This window comes from Hemicordylus capensis, chromosome 15 (assembly GCF_027244095.1).
Source record: "Hemicordylus capensis ecotype Gifberg chromosome 15, rHemCap1.1.pri, whole genome shotgun sequence".
Taxonomy (NCBI): Eukaryota; Metazoa; Chordata; class Lepidosauria; order Squamata; family Cordylidae; genus Hemicordylus; species Hemicordylus capensis.
The window spans coordinates 18,790,874-18,814,061 of NC_069671.1; the positions used below are offsets into that span (position 1 = coordinate 18,790,874).

The 23,188-nt window shown below is 48.9% G+C and overlaps 1 protein-coding gene across 4 annotated transcripts; it reads right to left on the minus strand.

Annotated features, from left to right (window-relative positions):
- Positions 1-1,040: 1,040 nt before the first annotated feature.
- PRR14L (proline rich 14 like) lies at positions 1,041-23,145 on the minus strand. Of its 4 annotated transcripts, XM_053279517.1 has the most exons (11): positions 22,910-23,004; positions 21,880-22,188; positions 21,431-21,516; positions 20,562-21,092; positions 18,775-18,859; positions 11,290-16,930; positions 8,364-8,432; positions 7,510-7,672; positions 6,738-6,844; positions 5,190-5,261; positions 1,041-4,387 (listed from the first exon to the last, which is right to left on the minus strand). In XM_053279517.1, the coding sequence occupies exons 4-11, from the start codon at positions 21,000-21,002 to the stop codon at positions 4,114-4,116; spliced, it is 6,852 nt and encodes a 2,283-aa protein (XP_053135492.1). In that variant the 5' UTR covers positions 21,003-21,092; positions 21,431-21,516; positions 21,880-22,188; positions 22,910-23,004; the 3' UTR covers positions 1,041-4,113. The 4 variants fall into 4 exon arrangements, with proteins under 4 accessions (XP_053135492.1, XP_053135493.1, XP_053135491.1 ...); XM_053279518.1 differs by lacking the exon at positions 21,431-21,516; XM_053279516.1 differs by lacking the exons at positions 21,431-21,516; positions 21,880-22,188 and having other exon boundaries at positions 22,910-23,145.
- Positions 23,146-23,188: the final 43 nt, after the last annotated feature.

Below are 23,188 nucleotides of genomic sequence, written 5' to 3' on the forward strand. Positions count from 1 at the left end.
AAATGAGCTTGCCAATCACCACCCCATGAGCTGATGCATAATAGAGGTCAGGGAGTTCCAGCTCATGCTCTTAACCACCAAAGCCAAGGATGCTCCTCCCCTTCAGTGTAAAGTGGATGGGCTCCTTAGAAGAGCAGGTTTCACTAGATGCCATCTCCCCCCCAACCCTGCAGAACTGGAACATGTCAAGCTGCACCAGTGGAAATCCCTCCATCAGAGCTCAGAATTTTTTTTATCTATATGCGGAATGAGTTTTGTTCTGGGTGGCAGTATCAAAGCATCGTATGCACACATGCATTCAGAGTGGGGCCTTCCTGATTCAACCTGAGCAGGATCTAATATTAACTGAGAGGACATCAGAAAATGTGGGAGCACACGCACCCCTTAGAGGGAACAGTGCCCTCCGTACATTTTTATGCAGCTATTTAAGCCACCCAGATCTTCACACTGAAGCATGGTGTGTGTCTGGTTGGTATAATCTCCAGCCACCTGATTAGACAGTAGCAGTTTTAAGCCTATCTGCTGCTGCTTCCACCAGCCTTCTGATCCCAACATCCAGCAATTTATGGGCACAGAGGCTCCCCACCAGGGAGACCTCTTTGCATCCTGCACCTGATTCTATTCCGTTGCCTCCTAATCTGATTGCATTAAAAAACACCACCACCACAAACATTAAGAGCACATCGATGCAAGTAAAGGAAAGAAGCAATGCTTGTAACTGGCAGAAAGTGAACCCATACAAGTTCACAGCATGCATCTATGCCCTGGGTCAGCAACTAGCTTTACTGCAGGGCCACTTTAAGGCTGTGGGGAGGGGGGGCAGCTGCAGGCTGCCAATACCACTCACTAACACAAACTACTGACACAGTATTATAGGCTGCAACCACTCCTCCCTAGGACCATCCCTCTGGATTAGCAGTGGAGGCCAAATGGTACTTCTCAGGGGACTGGATTTTACCCAGGGGTCAGCTAGCTGCCGACCCCTGATGTACTCTTCCCAACTGATCAGCAGGTGATACAACACAGAAATCCCTCTGGTACACACCTGAAATGTTTTTTATTATTATTTCCATAATTTAAAGCACAGAGGAAAAAAGTGAAATTTAAAATTCAGAGACTACTGGAATTTAAAAAATAAAACAAACCCCAAACCCAGAACAAAACATGATGGCATGACAGCAGCCAAAGGTACAAAAATGTCCGAATTTTCATTCAGTTTTTTATGATCATGAAAGGCTCAAAGAAGCATCTCTTGCACGCAGTTTCTGACCATTAACCACAAAGTGGCTGAAGCTTCACCACACAGCTCTGAATCAGATATAAGCCAGAAGAGCTTGATGACAAGTTCAGATCGATGACAAGTGTACACTGCTCCTGGCAATGAGAAATCAGAGTCCCATTCTGTTGGCAGGTACAGAGAAATAAAATTACAATTTTGATTTCAGACAGACCTATACACAACCAGATTATCCTACGGACCTTTTAAAAAAGAATGCCCCTAAGAATTACAGTGTAGGCTGCCTTGGCTCTTTCCAGAGAGAGAATTTCCCCTTCTACTGCTCTGAATAGAAGCTCTTCTCTATGATTGTACTGAAAACCAAAACAAGCACAGAAATTGCAACCCCCAACCTTGGAAGGGTTCTGTCTGAAGTGAGCTTTCCAAGAAAGGCTGTCTCTGAGATACAGGCAGCTTCAGAGGACATTTTCACCCACAACACTGTTATTCCATGGGTCCCATAAAACGGGGAGGAGGAACTTAGAACACATACCCAAAGTATGATGGCTTTAGAATTATGAAAAACCTAGGAATAGGAGAAATCCTTTTGACGCAAATCATGGTGGCAGTAGTGGGGAATTGCCACAAATCCTGCCTCAGGGCAGAGAAACAGCAGCACTCTTTTCAGAACAGCTGCAACAAACCTGAGAGTTGTGAAGGCCTGGGGGGAAACCAGAAAAATGCAGGAAAAAGTTGTGGGTTTTCTGTTTCCATACCCCCACCCCTGCATTTTCTAGGGTTTTTTAGGGGGAACAAATAACACCCACCCCCACTTTCCTGTTTCCCCCAATTTTCACAACTCTAAACAAAACTCAGAATAGTAATTGCATTTCTGTGACACAGCTCTAAAGAGATTTCGAAATTCACAGTGGAAGGAGAACTATGCCTGGATCATCCACCCTGCCTGCCACTAACAGAACATCAGCTCAGCTGCACCACAGAATCAGACTTTTCCAAAACAGAGCCTGGACTGGTGCATCATATCATAACATCCCACTATGGGACAAAAAGACTTAAAAAACTCACTTCCAACAATGATTCACTCCCAAAATACAGAGACTCGAATTGTTTAGGGATCTACTACCATGATAGAAGTAATTATTTGGTAGCCTTGACTAAAACCATGCAGTAGCAAATGCATCGTGTCACAATCCCATATGAAACTCACCGGGATTGCCTAGGTTTTTAGGAATTACTCCCAGTTCTTGGTATCTCTCACACTGGGGAAACTATCAGCCACTCCATGCAGACGAGGGTGGAGCAGAAACCCCTCGTATCAGTCCAGGCACACATCCAGAAACCCCTCGTATTGGTCCAGGCACATGTGTCTTTGCCCTTCTGCTTTTCCACATGCTTAAGGACCAGCATTACACTTGCCTGCTCAAACCTGGGAATGCAGAAGAGCGAGAGGGGCAGTGCAGTACTTTCACTCTTGGGTTGGCTTCAGTGATCATGAGGTGCTCACAGACTGGGTGCTGAGGTCCTACTAATTCTGGGAGGTAACCAGGTGGCATCTATAGGGGCATAGAGGTGCAAAAAGTGCAAATTTTCAGATGAGTGAAAAAGTGAGGGGTGATCTTGGAGCATTTCAGCCATTAAATCTGGCTCAAACTATGTGTATAGGCACTGCAGACAGAAGGAACCTGACCACAGCAAGCAGCTGCTATTCGCTTGTGAAATGTCTGAATAATAAGATAATAAAAACTGAATATCCCAGAGGGCAGCCAACCCCCGCTTGGGTGGAAAGGCTAAGATTTCCAAAGCACTGCTACAGATAATTACTAATGGTGCTGCTGCTCCCTTAGAGAGGCCAGCTTCCACACATGAGAATCCAGTTGTGTATTGCTAACAAAGCCGTTAAGGCCCGTCGTTTAGCAACTTGTTCAGCTCAACATGCTAAGCAATGTTTGGCCCCAAATCTAGAATTTTCAACTTAAAAACAGAAAGGATACAAGGTGTTGGAGGAGAGAGAAAGAACAAAGCCTGGTGGGTTGCTTGCTGAGGCCTCATCAGTATCCTAGTCTTAAATAAAAGCTAAAACATTTCATGCTGAAAGTCACTGGTGCCAAGACCAAAAATTCAAACCAGCAAAGCAGAACACAGCAGAAAAGGCAGAACAAGGCTGAACCCAGTCTGCTAGCTGTTCCTTGCTCGTCTCCAGACCCAGAGGAAAAACAAACGCAGCACACAGAATACAAAGTGCAACTTTCCCAGCTCTGGCCTTATGGGCAAATCCTGCTGCCTGACATTGTTTAGGACAGTACAACGACAGAGGGCTCTTGCTGGTTAGAGATCCCACACACTATTTTGTTGTTATTGTTGTTGATTTTTAACCTTGCATCAACAAGAGGTGCCCATGAAGAAAATATTTCCTAGTGCCCATCTATACAAGCTTGTGGGTCCTAGTTCCTTCTGCCTCAGTCATGTTTGGAAGAGCCACTAAAGGAGAAGAGTAGCAGAGGCAAATTAACCTACAATATTTGGGAAACCTTAACTTCCTATTGCCTTTGAAGGTGCATTACTTTAGCCTTTAATCTGCCCCACTCGTATTCCCAGAGGATTTAAAAAACAAAACAAAACACAGAGATATTAACAATAATCCCCAGCAACACTGGAAGATGAAGATGAAGCTATCTGTCCTTGTCACAGGAAATCAGAAGCTCTTTCCTCCACCATTTTAAGAAAATATCTATGACCACTCAGAGGTCCGTAAACAACAGCTGATCATCAGGGGACGAGAGCCGAGTGATTGGTCTGGGGAACAACTAGTTAAGTGCTCTTCAAAGCACCCTGGAATTCTAAAGGGCCTGGACCATTTCCAGCCAACGGGCCCATCCTCAACTGCCAGGTGTTTGCTCCCACTCCTCCTTGGCAAAGAAGGCTTCGAGGTCTGTCAGTTTCTGAATCAAGAGGACATCAAGTTCTCTCCCCTCCAATGCTGCCTTTTGGGCCCTGGTGGAACTGCCCATCACTTTGACTCGGCTGCGAGCTTTCCTCTTCCGGGGAACGGTGAAGTCCTGAAACTCTAAAATCCGCTTTCTCTTCTGTTGGCTGACAGAGATCAAAGATCCATTTCTCTCTTTTGGCTCCTCAAAAATAGTTTCCAGACACCTGGGAAGCCCAAAAGGAGTAAGGTTAGAACATCCTCATGCAATGAAGTCTCACGGACCAAGAAAACATTGCAAAGAATCCTTTGGTGACAGAGATGATTCGCTCACACATCTGAACACTGATCACTGCGATATTCTACACATGTTCTAAGGTATCTGCCACACAGACTTATCTGTACCTCAAAAAGTTTCTAACCACAAACCACTCCTCTTTAGAAAATACTTTTGCCATCATCCTGTTGCCAGGAAACTTCCTGGATGGTTTCTTCCTGCGATAGATACGTAGAGATATCCAGGTGGAATATCTCCGTGCCACTTGCTTGCTCCAAAAACGCAGACCAAAGTTCTTTAGCCCAAGGAACAGATGTGCATTTGAACCTGAAGGAAGCACTTTATGTAAAACTGAGGGTGGGGGGGAGTGGAAATGCAGAGATTAAGTATAAAGCAGCCACCTGGAGTGTGGGTGAAGGGAGGAGAGGTTGAACAGCAGACAAATCTATATCATCCCTAATCTCAACCTAAGTTTTGAGGCATAGTTGCTTGGACACATGAAAATGAATGTATTGATCACTAATGAATGGATGCTAGTAAAACAGAATGCAACAAGCTAAACATCAGCAAGTCCTCAGAACACACTGCTGTAGGACTACTATTCAAAAGGAGAACGATTCAAGCCATTTCGTGTGAATTCTCTCTGCACAGCAAACTAGCATCACCACAGCTCAGATTCTGGAGCAGTGCTGTCTTCACCAGGACCCTGTGAGGGAGCCTGTCCTACCCTTCCACTGATGAATGTAACCCACCTGGTTGTAGGGGGAGATTTGTAGTTCTTGTTAGTGTATATTTCTTCTAAACTGAATTCTGTCTTCTTTAACCTGGCATAAGAAACAAGAGACTTAGACCCATCAACTGCAATTCCAGCAGCATTATCATTTTGGTCAGAGAACCTCAAGAGACCAACCAAAGGTTGAGCTTGGTGTACTGAGCATGGATGCTTTCTTCCTCTCTCTCAGTCAAAGCAGGACACCCTGCAGTGGGTGCTGCCTCCACTCCACCAGTCCATCCATGGAGGCAAGACTTGGAGAGGCTGCAAACTTCCACCCGTGGGGAGGAACTCCGCTCTCCGTTTTTGCCCTGCCTCCACTGAAGTTGCAGGGCGTTCAGAGAGTCTCAGGCCTAGAGAGGCCTTTGAGCACGGCAGGAGTGCAATGGGGCCGTGAGGCCTGCCTCTGCAGGACTGAAGGCACCAGGTGCTCAGATCCCTTATTGGTTTCTTTCAAAGAAAGCAACATAGGTAACCAGTCAGGCTCTTTCTACTTTAGAAGTAAGCGGATTAGAGATGGCGTTGGCCTGCCTCCTTCACTGTGCCCCTTTGTCAGTCAGCTCGCTAGATGGAGGGCTCACAAGAGGGAAAGCTCCGCCCCCTCCAGCAGACGGGCGTTGAGAGAGCGTGAGGAAGGACACTGGTTGGGCCAGCCTCTCCTTCCTCAGCCCCACCTGGGTCCATACCCCCACCTCGTAGCTGGGCCAGCCCCTCTTTCTGCCTAAGCAGGCTGCGTCGAGATGTTCAAGTGCAACCCACTGTGGCCAGCAAGGGGGCACTCCCTCGCCTGCTGCTGCTCTTCCCTTTCAGTCCCTGTCGCAGCCTGCACAGAAGGTAAGGCAGAGCTGTGTGGCCAGAAGGAGACAGGGAGAGCTGCGGGGGAGAGGGACGGTGCAGGGCTTGGGGTGACGTGGGGCACAGGGCACCTGCCTCGATCTGCCCTACTGTAAGCGGCAGTGGGCCTGCTCCAGGGATGGATGGGAGGAGTCAGCCATCCCTGCTTGCCCTGCTTCACCCAAGAAAAACTTACACAGCCGCTCCCACCCTTTCTTCTCACAATGGGAATACTCAAATTATGGAGGGGGGAAATGTTCACTGCTGCACCTTTTCACTGAATTTCAAGATCTGGTTTCCTGTAAGAAACTGAAATCACAGGAGAGGTGCAGAACTGAAAACCTGAAATGGCATGAAGTGGAAAAGAAACAGACTACAACAGGTGAAGAGGATTGCTGGAGTCCCAATTTTCTTGCACCTGTGCTATTACTTTAACCACTCTTCTCCACTCCAAGCTATGACTGGGTTCTCTTTCTCTTGCCTTTACCTTGGTCTTCGTTATGCATAGCATCTGAAAATGTCCAAGTGCCTTTTAAGAAGTCTTTGATGCACAATGGCCAGCAAGTCTTTGCGGGGTGGGGGAGAGATCTCACCCCTGCTTTATTCTGTACAGCACAACGCAACTGGGCCCAGTCAGTGCCAAATAGTTACAGCAGCCACTGCCGCCGCATCAAGAGCAGGCAGCCATTCCTACCTTTTTGGTCGAGGAAGTCCCATGGGGGTGAGGTTGGGATCCGGCTTAGGAATTGTCTTCCGAATCCGTATCTGAGACACCTTCTTTGGCCTCTTCTCTGGCTCAGCCTTGTGAGAGAGAAAGAGATGGATGGACGAATGACCTCAGACATCATCCCAGAAACGGTCGTTTTAACGGGTGAGAGAGGAGGGCAGCTGTCTTAGGCAGTCCCTTATCTTCAAGCCTCAACATTTGAACCCATCGTAATATGGGGCTTGTGCCGGCCTACCTTACAAGGGTGTCTGTAAGGTTCTCTCAGTGAATCTATAGGAAGTGCTTCGAGCGGGTTAGTAACGTGCCAAGCCTTTCTAGGACAGCAAAGCCATTGTGGACATGGGGGCTTGCACCTTTCAAGCAAGTCACTTTTCTGCAAGTCTCGACAGATGACATTGACCAACTTGCGTTCTCTTCTGCTTAATTGGCCATGGAGTGGCTGTGACAATAAAATGGGGTTTCCCCAAAGATGTGATCCTGAGCCCATCCTGATGGGGAGCAAGTGTGATTGGGAGCCCCCGCCCCCCGCATGTGTAAGCCGAGGCTCATCTTAAAGCTATTCACTGCTCACTATCCCCCCTACTCACCCACCCACCCTCTTATCTGCCAAACAAAATTACATACCCCTGAAAATGGGCGCAAAGAGAGTGTGTGTGTGCACGCGGGGAAGATAATTAATCATACTCCTGACTTGCATACGGCATTTTGGGCTCCCTGCCCATTCCTGCGACTGACTTACTTTTTCTAAGCAAGTTCCAGTCTTAGGCAACACGGGGACAGAAACATCCAGTTCATCCAGTCGATGGACTTGCAACTCTGGGGCCAGAAGTCCAAGAGCAGATAATGCTGGTCCTGGAATTGAGCAAGATGTTGGCAACGATGCAGAAAAGGAAGGCTCCAACCTGGGGAGAATGACCAAGAGGGCGAGATTGAGAAAAGCAACAACAGCATGTCAATTAGTATGTGAGAACATTCAGTAGCCATTTAGCCCCTTGTCAGGTGAGAAGAGAGCACCTGTGGCAGTGACCTTCATGGCCTCAATCCTATGTATCAGTTCGTCTCTCCAACAAAATCACGTTGTCTCTCTACCCTTAATATTTGAAATCTTGCAAAAACGCAAGACTTCTCAAGAAGAGAGTCCGGACACACATATTTCTGCAGCTCCGGAGCCAACACCTCCTTCTCAAAGGCTGGCATGATGCCTAGCAAGGCAAAGCCCCTGTCCCCAAATGGAAGAGCCTCTGGGAAGAATCTAGGCCACTGCCTGCTTTTGGGAGGAGAGGGTGCTGGTTAGGGACGTGCACGGAACCGGTTTGGAGACCCTTTATGGGCCTCCGAACCGGTTTGAACAGCCGGTTCGAAGGTGGGGGGGGGCATACCTTTAAGGGTGGGGGAGGATGCCGTTCTCCCTCCCGCTGTGTTTCCCCCACTGGCGTTCCATTTAAAAAGTGTCAAGGGGAAACACAGTGGGAGGGGTAAGGGCACCCTCCCCCGGCCATAAAGGTAAGCCTCCCCCCCCCTGCCGCCGGCTTCGAACCTCCTCCCCCTGCCGGTTCCGTGCACATCCCTAGTGCTGGCAGGGGGCCCCCTTACCTGATGTCATCATTCACAGCCCTGGGCGCTCCAATCACCTGGTCAGGCACCTGAGGCCACATGGCAGAGCTGGTTCAAAGAGGGAAAACAAAGCCACAGAGAGCAGAAAGTTAGAGCTACATTATGAAAAGGGGAGGTTTCCATCAGCACGATCCACGTTAGAAGCAGCAGCGCCGCCACCAGAACTCAGATCTTTCAGGGGCCATTTGCTTTCCCGGCGTGAAAGTCTCAGCGGCCGTTTGTCTAGAGGGAAGGGTTCCTGCCAGAAAGCAAACGCTCAAGAGAAACACCACGTGGGATAAAGCTGGCTCTAGGCTGAGAGGCCAGGAGGCGTTCAGAGAAGCTCTTGCTTGCCTCGGAGTTGACTTCTTTGCATGGCAAAGCCCAACAACTAAGTTTCACAACAGAGGAAGTTGAGCAGCAGCACAAAGCAACAGGTGGGTCTGAGGTTCTCCATCCGGGTAACCCACGGCCCCTTTCATTGCCTCCTGCTATCTTTCTGGAACACTTTTAATGGGAGGAAATGGGCCGTTGCTGGCAGCAGGAAGAAATGCTGCCAGGTTTTAGAACCCTTCCAGCCCTTTACTGATGCACACAGACTTCGTCATTTTCCAAAGCAAGCAAGCGCTGGAGAAACCAAATCAGAGTTTGAGGCAGCCAATCTTGCCATTCTGAAGATCAAGTCTTTGTGAGAGAAGCCATGGCAGAGCCTCTGCTGGGCATGCAGGAGGTCCCAGGTTCAATCCCTGGCAGCATCTCCAGGTAGGGCTCAGGAAGACCCCAGAGAGCCTCTGCCAGTCAGAGTAGGCAATCAGACCAAGGAAAGCAACTTAATATGTTAAGAGTCCGTTCCAATTGCCCCATCGGGGCTGCTACAGCCAGAAACCTATGGAGAGTTGGAACGGGCGGGAGTGAAAGACAAAGGCAGCCTTCCTCCCTCCTAGGCTCTGAGCCCAGCCTCTGTTTATGCTCAGATGGGCTGATTTCCTTCCTCGCCAGCATGTTAATTATGCCCATCTTGCTGAGGCTGGGACTGTGTGCATGGGTACTCCATAGCAGTGGAAAGACCACTTGCCCGCAGCCAAACCACTCATTTCACAGCAGAATTGCAGAAGCTTCTGGTGGAGCAGGCCAATGGTCCACAGTGAGACTCTTCACCACCACAAGGGGGAAGCCGCAGTGCCAAGTTACAGCTGTGCAGCTCCACGCAAGGTTCTCCTGCCAGCCTATGAGTAAACCACCAGGTGCCAAATTCCACCAATTTCACTGGCAGAGGCCCGGGAGATGGGGAGATTTCGCAACAGGCCAAGGGACGCTGCAGAAAACCTGGCTCTGAGTATACACCATCTCCGCAGTCAAATGTCTTCCCAGCTGGGCAAGGCCTGCATTCATTTAGCTCAGTTACAGACCGGCACCAGCCTCTCTACCCCTCCAGCATTAAAGTGTCCTCGTCACAGCAAGGGAGGAGGGGACCCTCAAGGGCTGCTGTACACTTAGTTACAGAAATGCACAGAAGTGTACAAACTTTCACTCTGTCCATTTGTAAGAAGCCGACATAGGAAGACACTTCTTAGTGCTGGAATACTTTGCTCCCTTCGCAAGGACTGCATGGCCGCTCGCTTGGATACACTAGAAACAGGCAGCCACTGGCCGTCCTTGGGCTTGCTGCTCCCGCTGAGCTTCTGCTCGACTGCTCACACTCTCCCCCACCCTGCCTAACCCTAACCACACTCACACACAGCAGCAAGCTTAAGTCTCAGCCTTAGAAGCACCACCTGTTTTCCTACACGCTTTAAAAAAACTCTAACTAAATGCTATGTTGACTTTTGTGACGTCTGTTTTGCTGCAGACGGCCCGTGGGCTTAACCACAAGGCAAGACATGAAGACATTTAAATCCAGCGCTCTTTGTCTCCAAGTGTCAGCATGCCCTATTTCTCAGGCCACAGTTCGGAGGACTTCTTCGCCTCCTGCATTTAGCACGAGAGAGAATAGAGTGCCCCGTCTCTATTCCATTTTCACTTCGGGCAGTCCAGATCCCTTGCTGTGCTACAGTTTGAAGTATGCTCCTGGGGCAACCTTTATTTACAAGTCCATCAAGGATGTGAGATTATCTTGCTCAATGCTATACTGGGAGCACTGGCATTTGGATTTGTTGTTACTGCTGCCACCATTCAGGAAAGAATACAGAGGCGCCGAACCTCAGTGGCAGAACACCTTCTTTGCATGCAGAAGGTCCTCGATTCAGTCGCCAGCACCTCCAGCTTAAAAAAGGAGCAGGCGATGGGAAAGGCCTCCCTCTCTCTCCCCGAGGCCTTGGAGAGTCACTCCCAGTCAGAGTGGACCCTCTTGGGTTAGGTGGGTCCATGCTCTGATAAGGTGACTACCTATACTGCTGTTTTCAAGAGCGTTTCCCCCTTAAAAGAAAGGCAGCACAACCCATCCTGTCCCAAAGCAGAGCCTCGAGAGTCCAGTTTTCAAAGCCCAGACGTGCTCCAGGGGCCGAGGTCTTCGAAACCTTTCCTACCTCAAAACGCCAGCAGCTCCGCAGGCAGATTCTGAAAAGCATTAGTGAGGTAGCTCACCTTCCCACAATATATGTTCTGGCGCGTGATGTGTTATGTATGGCCAGGAGGGAAGGAGAAAAACAGAGTTAGTGATCTGGTCAAAAAATAAACCAACAGGGCTTGGCTCTATTTCAGTGGACAAGACAGGGTCCTACAGGGAGCATCTGAGCGTGCCAGTTTAAGCAGCAAACAGGAAGCGCGCGCGTTCACACACACACACAGAGGGAAAAAGGCTGGACCACAAACCCACTCCTGCCCTAATGCTTAACTAGCCTCCCTCCCCTCCCGAGGGACAGCAAAAGACACCTAGCTGGACAGATTGATTATCAGAAAGGAGGTGGATATGGGTTGGAATTTTTACCTGTTCCCGAGGCCCAGACGCGTGGCTGCAGCAGTGATTGGCTGCCACTTGCAGCGATTGGAATGAAGAGTGAATTCGGAGGGACAGGTGGCAGGCCCATGCTGGCTCCATATGGACAGTACCCTACCCAGTGAATAGGGCAAGGGAGAGAAGAGGTCAGCGGAGACAGAAGCGGAACATTTTAACCCTTTCAAGCCCTGGGTGAATTGCAGCAGCGCCAGTCTCTGGATGTTCGGGATGCGACTGGCAAGGTTTTTTTTCCTCATCCAGAATCTGTAGCATCCGGGTGAAGACAGCGCCAGGACCGTCTGGAGGCCGAGCATGGGGAAGCCTACACTCCTCTGAGCTATGGCGCTCCTTTCCCTGCCCTTTGCTGCACTCAGAGGCACTGGTGCTGTGGACGACTCGGGAGGAAGCCAGGCGCCTTCCTGGATCGGTGCAATGCCCAGGCAGCTTGGAGGCAGGAGGAAAGAGAAGGTCCACTTGGAAGGCGGCCAAGTCCAGTGTGCCTCTCCCAGAGCCAGCTTGTCGGGGACACCTTGAAGGGCTGCGGTCCCCATGAGGTTCTTCGTAGGCATGGGAGGACCCATTTTTATATGAAAGGAAACTGGGAGAAATGGAGCATTGAAGGAAAAGGGAGTTCTGTGTCTCAGTTCCAGAACACACAGGCTCGTGGATTCTACTGGGTAAAGTGTCAAGGACTGAGAGCTGGACGCCTGGGTGCCACAGCGGCTGCCATTAGCCCAGGAAGAGTTTAACTTCCTATTAATGCAGGAGAACACTTCCAGAAGCTTAATACTCCTCAGCTGGCTGCACTTTTCAGTCAGAGGCAGAAACTGGGTGGAACACACCAGTGGCTTCGGCTTCTGAAGCGTCCCTTCGGGGGGCAGTAATTTATTGGCCAACACAGACAGCCCCTTCAAGACTGCTGGGTCTTTGGTACGTTCGCTGAGCCTGGAGGGGCTTGACCAGCTGCTCTGGCCAGCTCTTTGCTTTGGCATAGGGTCCCATATGGCGGCGGCTCCTTTGTTCTCAATGGCTGCCATCTGCCTGGCAAAAGCTACAGAACCAGCGAGCTTGTCGTTGTGCATGGGGACCACCTCCGAGGGATGCTTGCGGGGAGTGGCACTTCTCATTCGGGTAGCTTTTCTTGCTGCTTTGAACCAGCCTGGCATGGAACTTCTACAGACCTTTCCGGGCGGTCTCCTGAACAGAGGAGACAGTCTGATTTTGCGTGCACTTTCAGCGGTGCGTCTGATTCCATTGTGCCCCAAGTTGACAGCTTGCAGAAAGGTGCAAAAGGCCGGAACAAGAGGTGTGCTGCTATCCGTCGATGGCTGGCTACAGTTCCTGAAGGAAAGGCTTGGGCTCCTGGCCTCCGAGGCCTTGGCCTCCATATATTCCAACCCACTTAAGCCCCTGGATCTCTTTGGCCTTTTAGAGTCCCTTAAAGTGCTGCAAGGGTTTTTGTTCTTACTGCCCTCAATAACATGCCCCACAGCAACAGTCTGTCGGATCGCAATTTCAGGCTTCAAAGGCGTCCCATGTAAAGGCCGCTCAATCCTGAGAATTCTCTGGTTCACCTTCTCTTTTGCCCGTTGTTCTGGACCAATCACATTGCAGGAAACAACACGATGCTCAGGACTTCTGTCAGCCTCCTCTTGTATCGGTTTCTTGTTAAGTGTTGGACAAGCTTCTGTTTCTGAAGCTTGCATGTCCTTAACAGGCACCTCAATGCCCTTGTTGACTGAGTACTCGGATGGCTTCTTACGATCTCCTGCCAGCTCCTGGTCATTATCTGTATTCTGCCAACTCCTTCCTTTGCTACTGGAGCATTTGGGGGAGGCTTCTGGCATGCCGCCACCTAGAGAAGCAAAAGGCACAGTGCAGCAAAGGTTTTCTGGGGCTCTTACAGGAAATAAGTCTTGAGAGTGCAAACCATGGCCCATATCCTCCGAAATCCATGTGACAACTGCTTGTTTTGAGGGACGGTTGACAAAGGATTGTTCTTTTCTCAGACCAAGTTCTGAAGGTCCTTCCAGAGAGTGAACAAAAGAAGGCTGTGCGTGTATTCCAGCTTTGGATGGGACAGGGGTTTCCTCTCCCCCGAGAGGAAGCTTCAAGTCTTGTAAAAGGAATCCTGAAGAATCTTCAGTGTTAGGAAGCGAACGAACTGGTAAGTTCTTCGTCTCAGCTGTTAAACTAATTTCTCTCTGGTCATCTTCCACAGGCTGTCTAATCTTTGTTGCGGAATCCATACTACTGGATGTTACAGATACAGTTTGTCCTATTATTTCCACACCTGCCTTACTATCCACCATGCTCGTGGGTACTGCCTTGTTAAGAGGCGCAAAGCCTTTGACAGAGCAGATTGCCTTTTCATTCTCTGAAGCGAGCGGGCAGGCACCATCATCAGCTTCTCTCTCAAATGACCCTATAACTGCACAAGGCTTTTTGGCAGGAGGAGAGCAGAGAACATTCAGAAGAGGTGAGGCAGAGGGCTCATCTTTTTGAGACGAGCCGCTACCTGGATTCTGAGCAGGCTGCACTTCTAAAGGGATATATATTAAACTGGATATTTCTTTGCTCCGGCACGACTTTGAACACACTCCTTCAGTACTTTTCTGACTATTATCTGTGGTTAAAGTTAGAGGGTCTGAGTGAAAACAGTCATGACTAGGTGGAGAAGCAGGCTCATAGTTAAACTTTGGAGAATTATTCTTCTCTAACCCATCTGACGGACTCCCACTGACTGACAGGGAGGCAGAACCAGAGGCGTCTGTTTCCATGTCATCAGCTTGTTGCTTGGAGAATCCACTCAAGGTCAGTAGTCTGGAAACATGTTCAGAACATTCTGAAGGTGGTGTGGTGTGTTTTAATTCTCCTTTTGATGGACTGCCAACTGGCTGCAATTCTGTTTTATTGGAGGAGCAATTACTTGCATTTTGCTGAAATGTTTCTTCAGCACTATTTTCTGTTAAAAGCCCTGGAGCTGGTGGAGTCCCATCTCCATCTCTCGCTGGACATAGCCATTCCTTTTGATTACAGCTGGTGCATTTTTGAGTTTCTGCAGCCCCCACAGTACACTCTTCCTTTTGCTTTTCTGAGATAACCAAGGGATGCTGCTGGCATTCAAGACCTTCTGCTTCTAAGGTTTCATTTTTCTGATTAAATGAAGCTTGACTATCAAGATAACAATTCTGTTGTGCATGGGCCTGAATTTTCCTCTGACAAAGAGCCTCCCACAGCTGACCTGGATCTTTAGAACACAAATACTCCAAGTGCGAAGAGTAGCCCTGTTGCTGTGTGAGATCCAGGGAGAATTCAGAATTCAGACCAGTTCTTAAGTCAGACAGAACGGATGGAGAGGAGGAACAAGAAGAAGAGGGAGCTTGGAACCTCTCCAATTCTTCCTTGTCTTGAACTTCCCTAAATCTGCCAAGTTCAAGGGGCTGGAGGGTTATGTCCACATTTTTGTCCCCTCCCAGCTTCTCGCTTACTCCATTTCTGCAGCTCTCTTCCTGCATTTCTTCACTTTCCATGGTTTCCATGTAACTAGGCCCTTCTCTTAGTGACGTTTTAATCCGTTTTTGTTCTGGGTTTGTGTATGGAGGGTAAACGTGGGTCAGGTCGACATCCTGGGTTTCTTCTGCCTTGACACAATGGTCATCAGTCCTCTGGCTTCCAGCTTCTGCCCAGGACTCTAAGCCTTCAGCCTCGGAGAGGCCAGTGCTGGACACACCCACAGAGCCAATGGAACCCAATGTGCTTTCTGCTCCGCCCAAGTCTCCCCCGCCATTTTCATGGGGGAGGCAGCTGTGTTCCTCAACACCCTCACACCCCTGAGATGGGCCAACTATCTTAGGAGACGAAGAGGCCTGCCGCATTCCCAGCCCATCAACCTGCAGAGTGTCTGTTCCAGTCCTTGTTTCTAGAACATGACCCTCTACGCCGACCTGCTTTGAAATGGAGCAGCAAGTCCTGGCAGCACAGCAGAGGCCTCCCATACACGGGCCACTAGGGCAGCATGTGTTGCTCTCGGCCACTGTCTTCTCTGCCACTCTCTTTTCTGCATCACTCAGCATCAGTGCTGTGCTGTGCTGGGACATTTCCCTGCAACTTCGACCATTTTGATTTGCTGGAGAAAATTCCTTCAGGCAGGCAAAACTCCGCCTCTCCTCCTTGGAACAGCTTCCAGGGAACTCTTCTCCGGGTGGGCTGTCCAGAAGTCCACTGCTACTTAAGACTGCATCAGCTTGCTGGCTAAATGAACATGCACCACTGGGTTGAATTGTTTGGGGGCTTCCTTTATCAGTAACTAGGTCCATATCTGCTGGGCTGGAGGAGCTGGTCGCATGCAGGCGTGGGGTGGAAGCACCCATTTCTGCCCCTGGATCGCTGTTGGATTTGACCGGTAGTAAGAGTCCTTCACATAATCTAGTCCCACAATTCAAAGTGCCATAATGAGTGGGAATTGAATTAATGTTTGTTCTGCAGTTATCCTGAAAGCACTCAAAGTGGTCAACATCTACCAAGAGAGGGGTATTTTTTTCTCCGACAGTGGCCAAACTTCCAATACAGGAAAGAATACGCAGCTGATCATCTTTTTGGATGTTGTCAATTCTTGAAGGGGCTGATCTTAAGTCAACTTCTGCATATTCTTCAGATGATGAATGAGCGGCAAGATCAAGAAGGCAGAAGGTACCATTTTCGGAGTGCACACTTTTTTCCTTTGCAGAAGGGCAGATCTGCAGTTCCTGCTTAACTGAATGAAAGCTTCCTTGAGTTTCTTCCCAGCTGTATTGTACGGCATCTCCTTTCTCTGTTTCAACAGTTCCTTCAGAGACACAGCTATAGGAGTGATCTATACAATCTCTCACTTCTTGTTCATCGTCACTGGACCCTTCTCCATCGAGGCGTGCTGGCGACAGTCTCCCTTCTATATTCCCTGTGGAGGCCCATTCTTCCAGAAGCTGAATTTGTTCACAACTAGCACCGCTCCTCAAGTTTTTCTCTTCGCCAGCAGGGAGATCCTCCCGCATTTCGCAGACAACTTCAAAGATATCCGTGATCTCTGACCACAACATATTTCCAAATTCCAAACTACCTTGAAGGAGACAGTCTGAAGCGTCACAATCTGTGTCTGATAGTAATGCATCAACACTAACCCTGCTTTCCAGTCCTGAATCAGACCTGCTGGTACCGTGCAAATCTACTTCATCCTTCTGGGAAGGCAGACAGTGGTCAAGGATGGCATTGACTTCCGTCTCTTGGTTAAGGATTTTCTCTCCTCCAGCCTCGGAACCAGAAAGGACATCGGTGTTCGTTGTTGAAGCGGAACAAGTTGTCAGCCCTTCACAATCCTCCTCGTCTGGCAGTTGTGCTTTTGCCAAGGCACTGTCCATAGCCTTTACAGGCTCTAGAGAGACTAAGGTGTCCGTTTCTGAAACCTCAGCCTTGGCTGTAACTGTGTCTACAGCGGAACATTCACTGCTCTCAGGTGAAACACCTGGACTCCCTCGGGTCCTGCTCTCTCCTGCTTTACTAAACAGCCTAGGCCCATCAGCCTTCATACCTTGTGCTTCGTTCATGGGGCTTGGCAGACTTTCAGTGGTCACCTGCACATTTGCTTGGCTTTCTTCTGCACAAAAAGAAAAAGAAAGCATGACTATGGCACATGACTTGTCTTCCCTCTCTGCTGCACATACGAAAAGCAGAATGTCTGGCTCGTTATCAGCCACTGGGGGAGGCTCCAGAATATCCATCTATGAATACAGTACATCAAATACTTGTATACCGCTTTTCAACAAAAAGTTCCCAAAGCCGTTTACAAATATACAAATAAATAAATAAATAAAAATGGCTCCCTGTTCCCAAAGGGCTCACAACCTTAAAAAAAAAAGTAAAATAGACACCAGCAGCCACTGGAGGGATGCTGTGCTGGGGCTGGATAGGGCCAGTTGCTCTCCCCCTGCTAAATAAAGAGAATCACCACGTTAAAAGGTGCCTCTTTGCTCAGTTAGTCCAGGTACGGCCATTTCTGTGAACATTCCTTATAATGGTCATACATCCAACACATATTTTATTATTTATTCAAACTAACCCATTTGACATTAACTAGGTTACTTTACTGGATTAAATGTTTGTTTTTTTAATAGGGCAGATGAAAGACATAAACATCTAATGTACATGAACACAAACTATCTATCTATCTATCTATCTATCTATCTATCTATCTATATATATACATATATATATATATAACTTTTAAGCAGTCTAAAAGAAGCAGAAACAGGCCTCATACCAGAGACACAATAAGAAAATTACTCCGGCCATTTTAAAATAGAATTTAAAGAGACTTGCTCATTTCAGAAGGCTTTTTAATCTGCCAAGACAAACTTTGACAACTGCTGGTTTTTCTACTGTTTCACAACCGCACTCTTCCTTTTCTTCTTGTAAGCTGCTATATGAAGTGTGTACATAAAAGCAGTGCAAAAATATATTAAACTAATACACATAGTGTCAGGTGAACATTGCCTGCTCCTTCTGTACATGGTGACTGGGATTACAGCTTGCCTGGGTCAGTTTTCCTGGCTTAGGAAAAGGATAATTGGGCCAGGAGACAAAAGATCTTGTTGGTTACCCATGTCTTGTGACCGGAACCATTTGGCCTTTTCAGGATAGCAAGTGTACAGGCCAAATGCATGACCTCTTCATTCCCTCTTGGGCGAGGAGAGCTGGTCTTGTGGTAGCAAGCGTGAACTGTCCCCTTTGCTAAGATGGGGTTGACTTGTTTTGCATTTGGATGGGAGACTACACGTGAGCACAGTAAGATATTCCCCTTAGGGGATGGGGCCGTAGCTCAGTGGAAGAGCATCTGCTTGCTTGCATGCAGAAGGTCCTAGATTCACTCCCTGGCAGCATCTCCAAGTAGGGCTGGGAGAGACTCCTGCCTGCAACCTTGGAGAAGCCGCTGCCAGCCAGTGTAGATGATCCTGAGCTAGATGGACCAAGGGTCTGACTCAACATGAATAACCCCTGCGTAAGCAGCTGACAAGGTTGCAGGGTTACAAAGAAATCGTCCCTGGAAATGCCAATGATGCTTCCTGAGTTAAGAGAATTGCCTCTGCTTAGACCAATGCTACAGCTTTGCTTCAGTTCAAACTGGGAGGAAGGAAAAGGTAACTGAAAGCATCCCCCATGGACAATTGAAATAGTAAGCAAATGGCCCAAGCATTGACTCTGTTCATTCCAGCAAACTCCAGAAGTTAAGTGACTCTGGATCAGTGCAGATTAATGCAGATTTATTAGCTCATAACATGTGTTAAGGCCCTTCTGGATATGCAAACAAAAAGTTGATAAGAGGAGTGGAATTTTGCAATTATTTCCATAATTCTTTATATATGAGGTAGTAATGCTAATCCACGTTGGTGCTTGCCAGCACATGATCAGGACCCTGTCCTGAAGAATTCCTGACTTGCATACCTAGGCTCTGCAGCGAACCTGCTATTTCAACACAGGGAGGTCTTGAAAGGAATTCTCCCCCCTCCTGGATTGGCCACAGCACCTTCTGAAATTAAGAAAAACATACAACATAGGTCACCAAGGTAGCAGCTGGAGGGATAATTACAACTCCCCACAGATTACACCTCTTTTATGAGTCCCAGCCTCTGGATACTGTCTACACTGATGCACAAGGCTGTTCTTAAAGGTAAATGTGACTCCTCAAAATTCACGTCATGCTACCTGTGCACAGAAGAGTAGAAGACAGGCTCAGAGGCATGATGCCTCCAAATCCCAGTTGCAGGGGGACAACAGCAGGAGAGAAGGCATGCCCTCACCTCTTGCCTGTGGGCTTCCCAGAGGTATCTGGTGGGCCATTGTGTGAAGCAGGATGCTGGACTAGATGGGCCTCCTTGGGCCTGACCCAGCAGAGCTGTTCTTGTAATGGGAAAGGTCCCTGCCTGAAACCCTGGAGAGTCCCTTCTAGTTGGGATAGACAATATTGGTCTGGATGGACCAACAGGTCTGACTCCATAGAAGTCAGAGAAAACTGAAAACAATAACCTTGGCCAGCGTGCACCTGGTCCCACGTGGCCGCCTGCTCCCCTGGAGGATGCCTCAAAGCCAAGTGACAAAATACGCAGGAACACCAGGACCAGAACTCTTGACTTTAAAAAAAGGAATCACAGAAATGCAATTGTGGGAGGCAGCCAATGCCCTCAGCGCAGTGGTGGGCAAGGGGGGTGCTCAGTCTACCCCCCACCCCCGGAATGTCTCCTTGACTGAAAGCCCCTCTCCTCTCCCCACACTGCTTTTTGCCCAGCAGATCTGCTTCTGCACTGCAGTTGAAAGAAACTGCGGGGTTACCCCAATGTGGACTGCCCACATCAAATGTAGTTTGGCTCTCAGGTAAGGCCTTGCAATCATTCCGTTGCCCCTTGCCCAAGTCTTTCAAAAAACAGTTTATAGATTTTGAAATACAAAAATGCAGATCACCAATTCATACCATTAAAACTCCTACTGCTGTTTTCACAAAATAAAACCCCAGGAAAAAACAAGGATGCCAGAAGAGAGAAAGACATACTGTGCTACACATTAATCAATCACAAGGAACACATTTCTCCACCAACTGTAAATGAGATAATTCAAACATATTCCGTTAACTTTACTAGAAATGTAGCTTCCAGCATTTAATAGAACGCACATCTAGTAAAACATTTAAAACATTCCACTCTATCCTTCCAGCAATTGTTAATATGTGGGCAGCCGTATCTGCCCATATATCAGTAGTGGTTGGACTAGGATTAGGAAAAACTAAGTCCAAATCCCCATTCAGCCATGAAGCTCGCTGGGCGACTCTGGGCCACTATCAGCCTAACCTACCTCACAGGATTCTTGTGAGGATAAACATAACCAGATACACCACTCTGGGCTCTTTGGAGGAAGAGCGAGAAATGTAAATAAATAAATTAAAATGTTTGGAAACATTCAGTTTATACATCCTCTGCCTCTTATCAGGAATCAAGTATCATTGACATGGAACAAGTTTTTATTTTTTTAAATATTCACTCGAATGAAAACAGCATTTTTACTATGTAAAGTAAAGGTAAAGTGTGCCGTCAAGTCGATTTCGACTCCTGGCGCCCACAGAGCCCTGTGGTTTTCTTTGTATATAGTATCAAATAATCAAGCCTCCCAAATCTTCCTCCATCTTATCCTAATTGGATTCCCCACATTGCTCTCCACTTCTGAGCTTCCCCAATTCTTACCTCTGTTGGCCAACAGGTTTCCTTGGAACTCAGAAAAACCGGCACAAGGCATTCCTCAGCAATACCCTTCATGTCTTTTGCCGTTTCTGCAGCTTCCCTCAGATGTTGGTGAAGAGAGTTCTGCTCCATTGAACTACTGCTCTGAGCTTTGTCATCCTCAGCAAGACCCCCAGCTTCTGCAGGCTCTTTGGGGAGGAGTTCCATCAGTCTGGGGCAAGATGCTTTGCCTGTACAATCCAGCTTTTCATCAGAATCCTGGTAACAAATTTTCCCCTCGTAAGTTCTTTGGTGCTCAGATGGCAAACCACTACCACACGGCAGTGCAAATGCCGATGTTTCAGGGTCCGCATCTAGAATGATTGCTTGGTCAGACAGAGCAGTTTGGTCCGTGGAAAGGGCGCCTGGTGGCCCAGGGTACAGTTCTTGCACTGCAGCAGACATGGATGGATCCTGAGGGTCAAGGTGGCGTTTTCCCCCAAGGTCTCCCTGCCAGAAGACAGCATCAGGCTCACTGGGCCTTTCACAATTCACCTTTAAAAATATTTTTTTTAAAAAAGGGACAAGACTCAGTCACTAAACAGAAACTTAACAAAGACACAGAAAGCATCCCCTGAGCCTCCCAGCTTCTACATTTCCAGACTACCAGAAGCCAAAGTCCATGAAAGCCATTAGTAAGTTCTTCTTGACTATTCTCTCTGTGCACAGTTAAAACTCTCATTTAATTTTTTTACCACTTTAAAAAATAAACACTCTCAAATAACAATTAACTCAAGATATTAAAAAAAACACACCACACCACAAACTTCAAAAGAGAAAAACGGGAAAGCAAGAGCAGCTGAGCTGCCAGGTCAAATCTATTCAATCCATACTCTGGTTCATCTCTCTCCTAGATTTTCATCTCGGCTATCTTTGGTCCTGCAATCTCTGGTTCACTTCACTCAACTCAGATATCTGCCTGGGGGCCACAGGGACATAGAGGGGTGGAAGAAAGAGAAGACGTTGGGTGGAAATATAATATAAATTCACAGGCAATTCACATGCAGGGGGATAGGCAACATTGTGGATCTATTGGCAGTTGGTATATTGGCAAGATACATGGATCCCACTGTATCTTTGCAACCATTACGCAGGCTGTGTTAGGATGGTGGAAGCCAACCTGCCCAAGACCACTGGATGCACTTCATCGCCAAGGGTGAAAAAACGTTGGCTCAGTTTATCAGCCAGACAAAATATTTTAGTCGACAAGCTATGTGGGTGCATTACTCATAAGGACTCCCCCACCCAACTCGTCAGACATCATCTTTCACTCGTCACATACTAGTAGACTAGTGGATTTCTGCAGCCCTGCTCCTCACAGATCAGGATCTAAAGACAGGTCCTCCTGGATGAAGTCTGGTCCTTCTGGCTCTTCTGCCGTACTTGATGGGCTGCCCTCCAGGTTGAAGGTGGAGGTGCCTGTGCACCCTGGAGGTCCTCCTGGCTGTGAAGCCCAGCTCTGCGGGGTCAGCTGCCCTCCCTGGAGCCAGAGGCGCTCTTACCCCGGGCTTCGGGGCCAAAGTCCAAGGCCTCAACAACCCCTGGGGGCTTTAGGCTGTCCTGGGTGGTGTGGTTTGTGCTCTCAAGAACCCTAAAGATAAAGTTGTGCTGTTGAGTCGGTGTCGACTCCTGCCGCCCACAGAGCCCTGAGGTTGCCTTTGGCAGAACGCAGGAGGGGTTTACCATTGCCTCCTCCTGCGCAATATGAAATGATGATGCCTTTCAGCACCTTCCTCTATCGCTGCTGCTGCTGCCTGATAGAGGAGTTTCCCATAGTCTAGGAAACAGACCAGCAGGGATTCAAACCGGCCACCTCTGGCTCCCTAGGCAAGTCACTTCCCCACTACGTGTTAAAAAAATGATGCTTAACTTGAATGCGGGGGGGGGATGCGGGGGCCCTCCAAAGGCTTTCAGGTCCAGGCTCCAGAATCACCCTGGTGCACCTCTGCCTGGAGCCACACACACACTCCTCCCCGGTGTCAGGCTGGTCACCCCTGGACCGGCCGAGGGCCTCCCCGGGTGGGCGCCCCTCGGGTGAGCCCCCCCATCAATGTGGCACATGCGCGCGCAGCCCCCCCCCCACCGCCACGGATTAGTTTTCTCTCTCTTCTCCCCCGCCCCGACTCGGGCCAGGCCGCGGTCCTCTCCCTCGACCCCCCCCCTCCCAGATGGGTTCCCCAATCAGGCTCCGCCGCGCCCCACAGGCGGAGCCCCTCCACCCCCCCGCCGGGACTTCTCTTCTTGAATGCCGGAGCTCTAGGGCGAGCGCCTCCCCACTTCCACCCCTCAACCCCCGCCGCGACCTTCGTTACCTGAGCGGGCTTCAGGCAGCTGCTTCTGCCGCCTCCGCCAGGTCCGCTCCTTCCGCCATCTTCCTCACCCACTCTATGGTCGCCTCGCTTCCTCCTCATCCGGGGAGTTCTCCGCCTGCCCACCAGAGGGAGATCGGCAAAGCTCTCCCCGCCGGAAAGACGAGGAGGCGGAGGCCAACGCCAGCTCCGCTTCGGCCCTCCTGCGGACGTGGGCCTACAACTCCCATCATGCCCGGCTATTGGCCACTGTGGCTGGGGATTATGGGAGCTGTAGTCCAA

What these genes read in the sequence shown, in the direction of transcription:
- PRR14L (XM_053279516.1), bottom strand. Translation starts at nt 23,008, where the DNA reads ATGAGGAGGAAGCGAGGCGACCATAGAGTGGGTGAGGAAGATGGCGGA. An exon ending in GCTGCCTGAAGCCCGCTCAG is followed by an intron (nt 21,093 to 22,909) that starts GTAACGAAGGTC and finishes ATATTTTTAAAG; the next exon opens with GTGAATTGTGAAAGGCCCAG. An exon ending in AAACCTGTTGGCCAACAGAG is followed by an intron (nt 18,860 to 20,561) that starts GTAAGAATTGGG and finishes TCTTAATTTCAG; the next exon opens with AAGGTGCTGTGGCCAATCCA.